Source organism: Gopherus evgoodei, chromosome 5 (genome assembly GCF_007399415.2).
Source record: "Gopherus evgoodei ecotype Sinaloan lineage chromosome 5, rGopEvg1_v1.p, whole genome shotgun sequence".
Taxonomy (NCBI): domain Eukaryota; kingdom Metazoa; phylum Chordata; order Testudines; family Testudinidae; genus Gopherus; species Gopherus evgoodei.
Window position 1 is genome coordinate 108,924,990 of NC_044326.1, and position 14,340 is coordinate 108,939,329.

The 14,340-nt window shown below is 47.6% G+C and overlaps 1 protein-coding gene across 1 annotated transcript in view; it reads left to right on the forward strand.

The window, feature by feature from the left end:
* Positions 1 to 536: 536 nt before the first annotated feature.
* The window catches only part of DAPP1 (dual adaptor of phosphotyrosine and 3-phosphoinositides 1), a 59,093-nt gene continuing 45,289 nt past the window's right edge, over positions 537 to 14,340 (forward strand). Inside the window, exon 1 of the mRNA XM_030564435.1 lies at positions 537 to 962. Coding sequence (XP_030420295.1) covers positions 859 to 962 — 104 coding nt within the window. The 5' untranslated portion in view covers positions 537 to 858. The remainder of the gene's footprint in view (positions 963 to 14,340) is intronic.

Here is a 14,340-nt window from a genome sequence, read left to right on the forward strand (position 1 = left end):
CGCCTTCCTCTGCAGCATGGGCATGGGTCGCTTGCTGGTGGATTCTCTGCAGTTTGAGGTCTTCAAACCAGTTTTGAGGATTTCAATAACTCAGTCCTGGATTAGGGGTTGTATAAAAGTGGATGGGTAGGGTTCTGTGGCCTGCCTTGTGCAGGAGGTCAGACTAGATGATCATATTGGTCCCTTCTGACCTATGAGTCTATGAGTCTATGAGATGGACTAGGTGTCAGGCCTGACCCAGTCTTGCAATTCTGCTGACCTAAGAGCACAGTTTATATAAAGGAGCTGGGCCACTGCCAAACCAAACCACAAACTATCTGAAAAATGATCTGCTCCATCAGGGAGACAACTCATTGGAGTCAGGGGAAGGTCAATACTCCCCTTCCCAAGCACAATGATTGCAACCGAGATCTACACGCTGAGCTACGTAAATTGCATAGCTGACAAGTAGGTGTGTCTGTCACGTTAACTCTGAGCCTAGGACCAGCCCATCGCTTACTCAGTTCCTGGAGGGGCTGCTCCAGGTCTTCGGCGGGGCGGTCTCACAGAAAATCAGGAGGCGGAGAATTGCCTAGGCTTGCTCCTTAGCCACAAGCCTTCCTCCGCCTCCTCGCTAGAGGCACAACACCTTGCACACAGCCCAGCGCGCGCTGGCCCGGGCCAGCTCTTCCTTCCCTGTTAGGTGCAGGGAGGGACCCGCTCTCACTTCCCCATTCGGCTCGCTCGCCCTGCAGCAGCAGGTTGCTGCTCTTGGGGAGCGTCTCCGCCGCTGCTGCCCGGGGAGCGGGAGCCGGGGCGGGAGTCCCCGATCGCTGCCTTCCCTTCCCGCGCGCGGCGGGGCGCGAGCAGCAGGTGCGGATGGGAAAAGCAGAGCCGGGAGGAGGCGCGAAGATGAGCCGAGGCATGAGGATCCTCCCCGAGGAGCAAGAAGAGGACGTGCTAGAGGAGCTGCAGAGCCTAGGGTAAGGGGCAGCACGGTCCCGGCCTTTCCCTGCAGCCCGCGCGGGGGGTCAAGCCACTATCTGAAGCGCTCCCCCGAGAAATCGCATTGCTGGCCCAGCTGGTACCTAGCTGCAGGTCACTCCTCCCTCCTGCTGGCATGTCCCCCCCCCCCCTCGGCTTGGAAGCCGGAGGGAAAGCGGGAATCGCTCGGCATGGTGTGGATGGTGAGCAATCACAGGAATGCCCTGGGCTGCTTCAACGGCGGCAGCTGCAGCAGGGCAGCTGGGTTTGGGACCTCCAGCCCAAGAAAACGGTTGTGATGGTTGTCCCCTTCCTTCCCCACCAGGAATGAGGAAGTTGTTGTCACCAGCTCTGGGTCTCTGCCTGTGTGCGGATCTCAGTGCAGCTGGGCGTATGTGTGCGGAGTCAGCCTGAAGGGGTCATTGCAAGTGGCTCTTTGAGAATTTGTTGTTTTTTTTAAAGAGGATGATCTGTTAAATCATCCAAAATGTGAATGAATGAAAAAATGCAGAAAAGCCTGCAGGAAGCGTTATAGATTAAAGAGGGACATTTCAGCAGCTGTTAGGATTTGAATTTGTCTGCTGCTGCTGAATAGTCTGAGAGTTAGCATTTTTTCAGAACATTTTAACAGAATGATGACTTATTTATTTTGAATGCACAGCTGAAAAAATAGGGCTTCCCTGAGGTGAGGAGAGAGAAAAAAAAACAACCCAATAATATGAGGGTTCTGAATTACTATTTGCTTGTGTTTGGTACCTTTGCTATTATCATTATGAACTGGGAGATAATGAGGAGTTAAAACATGTCCTTATACTTGGTCAGAAATGAGAATATGACTGTACTGAAATGGTAGTAGCTGGCAAATTACATAGACCAAATGTTGTTCTGCAGCTACACCCTAGCCTCTAGTTAACTTTAAAGGAAGCTCTATGTGTGCATCCCAGGGCAGAATTTGGCCTCCCTCCATATGGCAAATTCTGTGCTGAGTTACACCCTTTGCAATTTCTTTAATTTCTAATGTTGCATGGGGTACCATTGACCACAGCATTTGGAGCAATGGTTCCTAATGATTCTTGGTTCAGATTTGATCTAATGTATGTGAAGTCTTAGAACTAAGTTAGATTCTAGATTTTGTAATATGTTTCTAGACTGTAATTCCTCAGGGAATGAGGGTCCATCATGTGTATCTTGGACTGCAGCAAATTCATTCTTGCATTTTGAATAACATATTTCATAATTACATATTTCTGTTGAAATCAGTTGTCACACAATGGTAAAAGGATAATTATCTAGATTCTTCCTCTGACTCCATCCATCATGCCCTAGATCCACTGCAATGCTGAGGCAGTTATGTTTGTAATTATAAATGTTCAAAGGTCAATAAATTAAAATTTAGTGGGATTCAAGGCCGTCCGAAGATTGCAAGTATCCCACTGATACCCAACACAGTCTATTCACAATTTAAATATTCTCCTACAGGACAATCCCAAAGGCAGTGTTTGTGCTGACATTGCTGCCCCTACACACACTTCCCCACACTGACAACAGAAGGAGCAGCAGCAGAACAAAAGTGATGGGAACATGTTTTCAGTAGTCTCAGCAGGTCAAAACTTTACCCATCTTCCTGCAGTTTGGTTTTATTCACTGGAATAACTCCTGCTGAAACACAAAATCCAGCCAAAGCCTTTTCACCAGGCTCCCCAAGTTCCTGTCCAAGAACTGCATAGCACACGTCATCTCTAGAGAGTCACTCTTCTCTCCTTAATACCCAACTGAGTTAGCAAAACATCTACAACAGGGAGTTCAGCAAAAAAAGCATAACACTTTCCCCACTACATCGTCATCTGCTAATGGGGTTTGGTTTCAGTCTTGTTGCACAGTACTTCTGAAAATGTGTCACAAATTGGGTGCTCAAAAATGGAGTCACTCAAAATTACTAGTCACTGTTGAAAATGTTAGCTACACACACACACACACACACACACACACACACACACACACACACACACACACAAACACACACGTTTAAACTAACGGTCAGTTCTTTAGGCACTGCTGATAATTGGTTGAGTGCATTTTGCAAGATCTGCCTACAGTTCTTTCATCATGCCAAGAAAGTGAAACTGGCTAGGCTTGTATCAGTTTCAGGCTGGCTGTGTTGCTCTAGGCCAGGGGTCAGCAACCTTTCAGACAGGTGTGCTGAGTCTTCATTTATTCACTTTAATTTAAGGTTTCATGTGCCGGTAATACATTTTAACATTTTTAGAAGTCTCTATAAGTCTATAAACTATTGTTGTATATAAAGTAAACAAGTTTTTTAAAATGTTTAAGAAGCTTCATTTAAAATTAAATTAAAATGCAGATCTTATCAGTTTAGTACACCTGGGGTGCACGCATGGCCGGCGAAACCCATTAGGTGACCTAGGCAGTTGCCTAGGGTGCTAACATTTGGAGGGTGGCGACCGCAGCGGCCAGGTCTTCGGCTGCCACGCTCGTCGTCTGTATTTCAGGGGCGGGACCTTCCACCGCCTAGGGCACCAAAAAAGCTGGCAGCGCTCCTGTGTGCATGCACCCCCTGGGGCAGAGCTGGCACAAGGATATTTTGCGCCCTAGGCTGCTCCCCAGACCAGGTTCCCCCCTCCCCGCCCCCGAACTTCCCTGGAGGGTGCACAGTCCCCCCCCGGGAGCCTTCCCCACCCCACCCCGGTGGTCCCCGCCCCGAGTCCACTCACTAGCTTTGCTGGGTTTGGGACGCTGCAGCAGCTTGGCAGGGAGGAGCCGCCTTTCGAAGGCACCAGAGAGCCAGAGCATCCTGCTTGCGGCAGCAGCGAGCCCCAGACATGGAGGAGCCGGCGCAGTGCAGGGGGGCAGCAGCCCTGCAAAGGCAGTGGCGCCGCTAGCGGGGAACAGCTGCGTCCCCTGCCCCTCCTGCCCAGGCTGCGGCCTGGCATCCCTGAGGGGGCTCCTGCAGGCTGCAGTGGATGTATGCTGGCGCCAGCCCCCATGTGCCCCCTGACTCCCCCCTCGCCTAGGGTTACCATATTTCAACAATCAAAAAAGAGGGGAGAGCCTTGCCCTATCCCTGCCTCCATCTACTCCCTCCCACTTCCCAGCCCGACTGCCCCTGTCAGAACCCCCAACTCCCCCCTGCTCCTTGTCCCATGATTGCCCCCTCCTGGGACCCCTGACCCTAACTGCCCCCCAGAACCCCACCCCCTACCTAAGCCTCCCTGCTCTTTGTCCCCTGACTGCCCCCTCCTGAGACCCGCCCACCCTAACTGCCCCTCTAGGACCCTATCCCCTACCTGTCCCATGACTGCCCCAACCCTTATCCACACCCCCACCCCCAGAAAGCCCCCTGGGACTCCCACACCCCATCCAACCACTCTGCACCCCCTGACAGGACCCCCAGAACTCCTGACCCATCCAACCCTCCCCCTGCTCCCTGACTGCCCCCTGGGACTCCCCTTACCATGCCCATGCTGGTCAGACGCTGGCTCCACGTGGAGGCAAAACACGCTGCTGGGCTGCTGTGCGCACAGCCCCTCCTCTGCAGAGTGCTGAGGCTGCGGGAGGAGGGGGAAGCTGCGGGGGTGGGGGGGCAGCTCACACTCCCGGGAGCCGCAGAACCCGAGCGCGGTGACGGGGGATATGGGGGGCGCGCCTGCTCCTGGTCTGGGGTCCCGGCTGCCGGCCCCACTCAGCCTCCTGCCGGCCTGGGGTTCCATTCACTCAGCCAGGAGCGGGCTGAGTGGGACCGGCAGCTGGGACCCCAGTTGGCAGCCGTGTGCCAGGCAAAATCGGCTTGCATGCCACCTTTGGCACGCGTGCCATAGGTTTTCGACCCTTACTCTAGGCAAAACCTGTGGATGGGAGCAACAGCATAGATGGGAGTGAGGAAGAGGAGAGAAGTCATGAAAGTGAAGCAGAAGAGGCAAAGAAGGAAGGAGAAAACCATCAATAAAATCACAGAAGCAGAAAGACTGGGAGGGCATCTATAATTTCCGAGGAAGTTGGTGAAGATTAGAAGACCCACAAAGGAAAAAAATGCTTAATGTAAGGGTGGAGATTGTGTGTATTTCTTTTGGTGACCAATTTAATTAATGAAGAAAGTAAATTGGACACTCTGAAGAAACTCAGGATTAAAACCTCCTCCCAACAGATTTTCCGCCCCCCATTCCCATTTGAAAGTGTATAGGCTGGAAGATCCGCTCATGGCAAAAGTGAAATGAAAGCACTGAGTAATGGTTCACACAGCAACTGTAACTTATTTCTCTTTTTCATTTGTAATATTACTGGTCAAGATGTTAAAGGTACACGTTAGCCATGTGCAAATAGGCTGAGTTGTAGCTGCTGTGAGAATCATAACTTCACATTACCTGACTTAGACCCTGATCCAGTAAGTTAGTCTGAGCAAGCAGAGACCTGTGCCCATGTGGAGCCCCACTGACTTCAGTGGGAATCCATCCTCAGAGACAATTTTGCAGAATCACAGCTTCACATTTTCAAGCTTGACATAGCAGATCAGGACACGCAGGTGAATGAAACACAGATGCAGGGATGGATTGAAAAGGAGAAGGGCTGCAACTTTATTTATTTTACTTTTAATGGAAGGGGCTCCACCCCACCCACCCCCAAATACCTGGCATCTACTTGAGTGCAGTGCAATGTTAAAAGGCCCCTTGCCAAATAACCAATATTCAGAGTTGGTCCCCTTCAGCCCAATTGCTAGGATTCAGCCCATCTCTGAATGCTCTCCCCCTTCCCTTATGAGGGGGAACGGGGGCGTACAGGAAGGGTATCTCAATCTGAGAAGAGTAAGTCTCCCCTTTTTTCTCCTGGTTAATAGGATTCACCAGTTATCTCTTGGGTCTGAGAGCTGGCTCCTAGAAGCCTCTCACCTACACTGGACATGGGGAGCCATCCACATAGACCATCTCGCAAGATCACAGCCTTAAATTCTCACCTATAATACAGGCTTTTCCGGTTAACATCAGTCTTTAGGACAAGGACAAATGACTACCCATACATTTGTGCAGTTCCTTGTGCAACAAAACTTGGAACCTTATCAGGGCCTCTCAGCATTACTTTAATATAAGTAATGTAAATTTTTAAATTGAAATTCTTTAAAGGAAAAATAGATAGTGAGTGATCACACACTGAAAGAAATGCCTGTGCATTTATTCCAACGTGTAATATGAGAATCAAATGGGAAAATAGCTAAGGGGAAAAAAATAAAAGGAAAGATGCTGGGACTTTTGTAATACGTTGGATTAGACCTGGCCTATATTAGAAAAGTTGGACCAGTGTAACGATTTAAAAATCAATCTAGTTACAGCAGTGCAAACCCCTACTATAGATACATCTAAACCAGTTTCAGGCTTGATTTAGTTTAATTCCATAACCCTTTTTTGTTTCCTTAGGATGTATAAAGGAGGCCTGAATGGTTGGTTGTCTTTTTGTTCATTTACTTGAAATGTTTTTTCTGCTTGTTATTTATATCAGGAATGTCAATTCTGGTCTTCCCTTGATTTGCTGGAGGTCTTATTGGGGTACTGTGAGATGTTTATTGTGAGTTCTGTCACACCTTAATTGAAGAGGTGGAAGGGTTAGATTGAATTGAAACAAAAAGGAGGAAGGCCAAGAGGAGAAAAAGTGAAGTTTTAACTGTTCCTTTTGGTCAAGTGCCAGTCTGCTCTTTCACAGTGGTTTGTGGCCTTTTAGCTATTTTTAACCCACTTTCTACTATAAAAGCTAAAACTGAGTTGTTCATTATTCCACTTGTTTTTTTAATAGAAGAAAGTGAGCTGAAACTGGCTGTTAGGCCATAAACTGCTGTTGAAAAGGCAGCTAGACATTTGGGCCACAGGACAGGGGAGCTAGGAACACAAATATCACAGGAACTTTGGAAAAATAAGTTAATGTTAGAAGGAAATTAAAAAAAAATTAATATAATTAGATTAGTTTAGAACAGGCATTTATAACCTTTCCCCAACTATTTTGTATCAGCTTTTGAGTAGAAACTAGTTTTCATAGTGGAAGGATACACACTGCGTAAACACCACTTAAGTAATGTGTTTTTAAAATTAACTGTAAAGTCAATGAGCCACAGCTAATAGCACAAAATCAGTATAGGTTACTGGCAAACTTTGGGTTGTTGAAGGTACCTGGACGAACTTGGGACCAAGCAATTGTGGCTCGTTGCTAAACTGAAAACCATTAGACATAAGGCACACTACACCTCCAAAAGAGGTGTGCAATTCATGTGCCAGTGGAGAAACTGCACCAGACATACCTTCTGGTTCACTGTACAGAAACAAAGAAGTTGGAGAGGCTTCGTAGAAGTAGCCATCAGATATGGGAAACCATGTCAACTGAAGTGTGAGGAAAAAAATTTCTTCATGTTTGAGACAAAGGAGAGAGGCTACAGGAAATGCCTCATGTGTCAGCCTGCCATCAAATCAGAAGTGGTCAGGAACGTTAAATGACTGAAATAACTAGAACCCATGGTGAAATCCTTCTCTAGACACCCAGAGTAATGCCGTAACTTCATGTACTCTATGCACTAATTTTGACAACAGTTGTTTGTATTCCTGTTGTGTCAAAACATTGAAACCAATGTTTGCAAAAGCACCTCTTCCCTCCCACTTCCAACGTAACTCAAAAACATATATCACTCAAAATGTCAACAACCAGGAAGTAAGACTTTTCCCTGAAAATTTTAAACAGAGATAATCTCAAGCAATGTAAATCTAGTTCTTTGGGGTCTGACTGCAGATTTTCGTCAGATTGGGTTATTTTTCTCCATAATCTCAGTTTGCTTTCAAGAGACATATTTTTATTCTTTCTAATTGGGAAGTTTTCAAATCAAAACCAGAAACTAGCCATGCGTCACTCTCTCCTTTCTTTTGTTTAGCCACCATACAATCTTGGAGAATCCCACCACCACAAGAAGTTTTTCCTCTTTGCATTCTCTTCCCTTTGGCCACCCAATCTTGGGGGTCAGGGAGGGGGTGGAAGAATGATGGCCAGTATAGGCAGTAAATGTTTGGAACTCTTTGGATAGCCAAGAGTTTTGGGGGGTCAAATAATCATGAGTCAAGTGTGAAAACTCAAATGTTGCTAACGACACAAGGAAGGTGTCTGGTGCACTGAGAAGGTGTCTGGCAAAAGGAGCGAAAAGGAAAAAGTTGAAACATCCTGAATAGCCTAAGAGACTGGAGTCATCAGTTAAAACTCTCTTCCCTGAAATTACTAAAAAGATTAAAAGGGAAGCATTGAAATTTACCGAGAGATACACAGAGGTGTCTGCAAAAGATTGTTAGCGAGACTTCTTACTGACAAAGAAGGAAAAAAGGCAATTTTTAAAAATTCTGTATTTGTTGCTCCTACGATCTACTTACAATGTTTATAGCTGTTTCTGTTCATATATGCTGACTTCTGTTTGTGTTGCGATTAGAAATACATTTGATGCAATCACGTGGCATAGGGGATTTAGGGGAATTCCATCCTCTTGTAATTCACATATTTGTGCAAGAGATTAGAATGTGGATCAGCTTGTCATCTGAGAAGCAGGAGGCCAGTTCTGCAATGTAATTTCAGTAAGTGTGAGTTGCAGTGCTACTGGTTCATTTTCTGTTCTTTCTGGTATGGAGGTGACAGCAACATTGTGTAATATTATTTTTGAAGTGTTTTTCTGTACATGCCAAGAGTTTATTTTTTGTAATATGTATACAGTTCATCTCATTTTTCCACACTGATGTGTTTTATCCATACGTAAGTAGTATGCTATGTTATACTGAACAACACATTTCTTTAGGTAGAAGGAGGGAGGAAACTATACCACATTCAGGCCTTTGTACTATAGTGATACACCTCTACCCGATACAACATGGCTGTGGGGAGCCAAAAATCCCTACCGCCTGGTGAAACACCATTATATCGGAGTAGTGGTTGCAGGGCTGCAGTGGTGATTTAAAGAGCCCAGGGCTTCGGTTGCGAGGAGCCCCGCTGCTGCAGCCCCGGGGTAGCGGCGACAAGGCTCCAGCGGGATTTAAAGGGCCCAGGGCTCCCTGCGGCAGCCGGAGCCCCGGGTCCTTTAAATCATCGGTGAGCCCTGCTGCTGCAGCCCTGGGGTAGCAGCAGCAGGACTCCGGCGGTGATTTAAAGAACTCTGGGCTCCAGCCACTGTAAGGAGCCTGGGTCCTTTAAATTGTCAGCCGAGCCCCAGTGCTGCAGCCCCGGAGTAGCAGCAGCAGGGCTCCAGTGGTGACTTAAAGGGCCCAAGGCTCCCTGCAGCAGCTGGAGTCCCAGATCCTTTAAAGTGCCGCCGGAGCCCTGCTGCTACCATGCTATATGCGAACCCGTGTTATATTGGGTAGCGTTATAGCGGGCTAGCGGTGTACATTTTTATTATGTGCTCTGACACAGTGATGAGCACAGGATAAATGCTTAGGGTCCTGTTCTGTCCTCCTGTATCTATTTGTTTAACTAAAGTCAGAATTAGATCCTTATGGAAATAGGTTATTATATTAAAAAGCAGATGAGGATCTAAAGATGAAGGAAAGGAAATTGGAGACACACAGAAATAGATAATCAGTTGAGAGACGGGGAGAAGAAAATGGAAGTGAGAGTGGAAGAGAATAAAGAAGCGGAAGGAGAAAAAGAATACAGCTAGAAAAGACGTAAGCCTTTAAGGTTGGATAAATTAGTTTCAGTTACTCATGTTCCTACATTTTATTATTTTTTCTGTAGCAGAACAAAATTATGGAGGAGGATCTGACCTTAAAGTTTGGTTTTGTTCTGCAAAGTAGGCCCCTTCTTACCCAGTAGCTCTGCTCCCCGTGGATATTTGTTTCTGTTTACTGACTAAAGTAATTTTCTGCTATCCTTTACTCATTTTAGCCCTGCAGAGGGAGAGGAAGTTTGATGCTATTTCTGTTCACACTCCATCAGCAGAATTATTAGCTATGTCCTGATTGCAGAATCCTTACTGTCAGTGACATGTGAGGCAGAAAGAACCCAGTTTGACTCTCAGATACCAGATGGAGTTTCCAGGGCTGGTGGGTAGAAAAAGATTTTTTTTTTTAAACTAGTAACTCAGCATAATTGATCTGGAAATCAGTGAGACAATAAATATAGGAACCAGTGATGCCATATTGCAAAATCACTTTCAGAGTAGTGGTCCACTTTGTGTCGGATCCAATGCCCACTGAAGTCATAAAAGGCTTTTCTATTGTCTTCAGTGGGTTTTGGATCTGGCTCTTTCTATCAGGGAACAAGCATAATAGAAAGGTAAGAGAGGTGTCATTTGATTTGCAAAAATCTACAGAATCATAATTGGGTATTATCCAAAATCCCTTTATCCCACAAGGACAATGGTACCAAACACGGCAAACCTAGAACAATTATGCAGGTTAAAAAGAGGTTAGACAAACACCTGTCAGGAATGGTCTAGATAATCTTAGTCCTGCCACGAGTGCAGGGGAGGTTCTTTCCAGTTTTATGATTCTATGCAGATATATATTCAAGAAAGTGTTTAAAATAGGATTTTTAAATTATACTTAAGACAAGTCTGTCAAACATGCAGCCCTCACACAGTTAAAATGTGACCCTTGACTGACAGTACTGTGTTACCGGTTAATACTCAGAAACCAATACCCAATTAATTTTTTGATGTTATAGATTACTATAAGTGGAAGCAGTGCTTCAAATTAATTTACCATCATTGGCAAAAAAAAGTAGTAGTTCAGTGGTATTGATTATTAGCTTTGTTTATTATGTCAAAAGAGTTGTAATGAGGCACTAGTTAAGATGTCAGCATTTCCAGAAATTACTGGATTCCATCCGCAAATGGTATGCACATTGGTATATAAGTACAGTAGAACAGGGATCGGCAACCTTTCAGAAGTGGTGTGCCGAGTCTTCATTTATTCACTCTAATTTAAGGTTTTGCGTGCCGGTAATACATTTTAATGTTTTTTAGAAGGTCTCTCTCTACAAGTGTATATATTGTATAACAAACTAGTGTTGTATTGTAAAATAAACAAGGTTTTCAAAATGTTTAAGAAGCTTCATTTAAAATTAAATTAAAATGTTGATCTTATGCCGCCGGCCCGTTCAGCCCACTGCTGGTCTGAGGTTCTGTTCATGTAAGCCGACAATGGGCTGAGTGAGGCCTGCAGCCGGGATCCCAATTGGGAAGGGTCTGGCAGCCAGAACCCCAGTCCGGCAGCAGGTTGTGCGGGGCTAGCAGCCGGGACCCCAGACTGGCAGTGGGCTGAGCGGCTCAGCCCATTGCCGCTCGGGGGTTCCATCCGCCGGCTCCTGCCAGCCAGGATCTCGGCTACCGGACCCGCTCAGCTCGCGACTGGTCTGGGGTCCCGGCCTGCCCACATACAGTGGGTACCTACCTTCTCCTTGGTTCTGGCCTATTCTCTTTCTCTGTCTGCCCTGAGCTGAGGGTGGGAGTGGACCAAGCACAGGGCTGGGGGTGAAGGGTCTGGCCAGGAGCTAGAATGAGGGAGGGGGCTCAGGGTTGAAGCAGGAGGTTTGGGTGTGGGGGCACTTACCTGGGCAGCTCCCATTTGGTGTGAGAGGTGCAGGTGGGAATGTGAGTGGGGGTGCAGGAGCTCCCGTTTGGTGCTCAGGGTGGGGATGTGGATGTGCGGAGTGCATGGGATATGGGGGGTGCAAGAGTCAGGGTAGAGGGCTAGGCACATGTGAGGCGGGTGTAGGTGTCAGGGTATGGGGGCTGGGTATGTGTGGGAGTGCCAGAGTCAGGGCTGGGGTCATGTGGGGGGGTGGAGTCAACAGAGGGCTGGGTGGTACAGGGCTCAGGGCAGGGGCCTGGGAGTGTGTGCAGGGCTCAAGGAAGAGGGCTGTGGGGGGGGGGAGGTCAGGGTTCAGAGCAGAGGGCTGGGTGACTGCCCCCCCCAGAACTCCCCCCCCGCTCCTTGTCTCAACTACCCCGTCTTGGGACCCCACCCCCTATCTAAGTCTCCCTGCCCCTTGTCCCATGACTGCCTCCTTAGGACCCTACCTGTCCCCTGACTGCCCCAACCCTTATCCATACCCCTGCACCCAGACAGAACCCCCTGGACTCCCATGCCTATCTAACCGCTCCCCGCCCTCTGACAGGACCCCCAGAACTCTGGACCCATACAACGGCCCCCTGCTCCCTGCTTGCCCATTCCACACCCCTACCTCCTGATAGCCCCCCCCGAACTCCCAACCCCCCCCAGCTCCTTGTCCCTTGACCATCCCCTCCAGAGACCCCTCCTCCCTAACTGCCTCCCCAGGACCCTCCTTGCTCCCTGTGCCCTGACCCCTATCCACCCCCCACCCCCTAACAGACCCCAGGGACTCCCATGCCCCATCCAACCGCCCCTGCTCCCTGACTTCCCCCTCCAGATTCCCCTGCCTCTAACCCCCCCCGGGATCCCACCCCTCCATCCAACCCACCCTGCTTCCTGTCCCCTGATTGCCCCCACCCCTTATCCAACCCCCACCCCGGACCCGGACCCCTTACCATGAGGTTCCCCGCTGATCCGGAGCCCTGCTGCCGCGTGCACAGCGCTCTGAGGGGCGGAGCTGCGTGAGGCAGCGGGTCTCCGGATAAGTGGGGAGCGTCTTTTCCTCCCCACGGAGCCAAATGCTGCCCCGCAGAAGCACGCAGCCCCGACCCCCAGAGTGCTGTATGCAGCGGCAGGGCTCCAGGGGAAGGCGGGGGAGGGGCGGGCGGCTTGCTGTGCTCGGCCAGGCGCTCCAGCCCAGGAGCGCGGACCCTGCAGCTTGCTGCGTCGGCAGGATTTTTAATGACAAACTGGGGTCCCGGCAGGCACCAGCGTGCCATTAAAAATTGGCTCGCGTGCCATCTTTGGCACACGTGCCATCGGTTGCCGACCCCTGCAGTAGAACCTCAGAGTTATGAACACCAGAGTTACAAACTAACCAATCAATCACACACCTCTTTGGAACCAGATGCACGCAATCAGGCAGCAGCAGAGACAAAAAAAACCCAAAACCAACCAAACAAAAAAGTACTATGTTAAATGTAAACTACTGCAAAAATAAAAAGAAAGGAGCAGTTTTCTTCTGCATAGTAAAGTTTCAAAGCTGTATTAAGTCAATGTTCAGTTGTAAACTTTTGAAAGAACAACCATAATGTATTGTTCAGTTTTACAAACAACCTCCATTCCTGAGGTGTTTGTAACGCTGAAGTTCTACTGTATATTACATAACATAATTCTACGTCTTATGTGAAAAGCTGACTGATGTGTTTGAAGTCATTTTCCAAAGTGTACAGGACTCGCCAAACCAGTTCCACACACCTAGTGTACATTCCACTCCCCATGACCTATTGAGCACCCTGGAGACCTGAAACATCACAGAACAGATCAAGCAATTTCATCAGGTTGAATTGGTGACAAAGCCAACTTTTGGGATGGTGCAGCAATACCTGAAGATGGCTGAGCCTTTGTTGACTGTCATTCAATTTGTCATGACTGCTAATTGGAATTTGCACCTTGCAGCATTGGAAGACTTCATGAAATACTTTTTTGCTTTACATAAACTATTCTGCAATGATTGCCTGGTACCTCACTGAAGTAAGAGGTGTAGAAAGGTCTGACCTGGACATATGGGAAGAATTTCAAAAAGGAAATTGGGTTGTTAAAATGCCACCAGTTCTGTTCTGTGCTCTTGTCTCAGATGAAGCCTTAGAACATGAAAACAGAGCAGTGAAGGTCATTGGGGGCTGGTGGGCATAACACAACATCCAAATACTCTCTCCTGGTTTTTTCTTACAGCCCCAGAACTCCATTGAATTTGGAATGAAACATTAATCATGGCTGGGATGATTTACTTAGAAATAACCAAACTCAATCTAGACTCGTTGAGTGTTTAATGCCAAGAAGGGGCAATTTTAAAGTTACAGGTTGAGCTTAGTCATGTTGGCAATTCATTTGCATATGATGAACCGGAACTCATTAATATAATGAGAAAAGCAGTCTTCAGTGATGAGCTAGCTAAAAATGGTAGTTGAATGGATACTTTGGGTCATTATTTGTATGAAACCTTCAAAACCCAAAGAATTATCCAAGGCTCCATCAATGGATGGGCTCCAATCAAGAAGAACAGACAAAAGCTGTACTCGAACGCAAAGAAGAAAGTCAAAGTGAAGGTAGCAGATCCTATTACAGAGCTCACTGCAGAAAGGTAATTGTTTGCTTGTCTCCTGGTCACGTCCACACTCCAACGAGATGTTGATCTCCATGAGTCTTTGAGAAAATACCCCAACTGATGTTTGAATGCAACAGAACAATGTATGTGCGCCAGACAAAAAGCTAACTAATGCACATCTTGCATGGTGTTCCT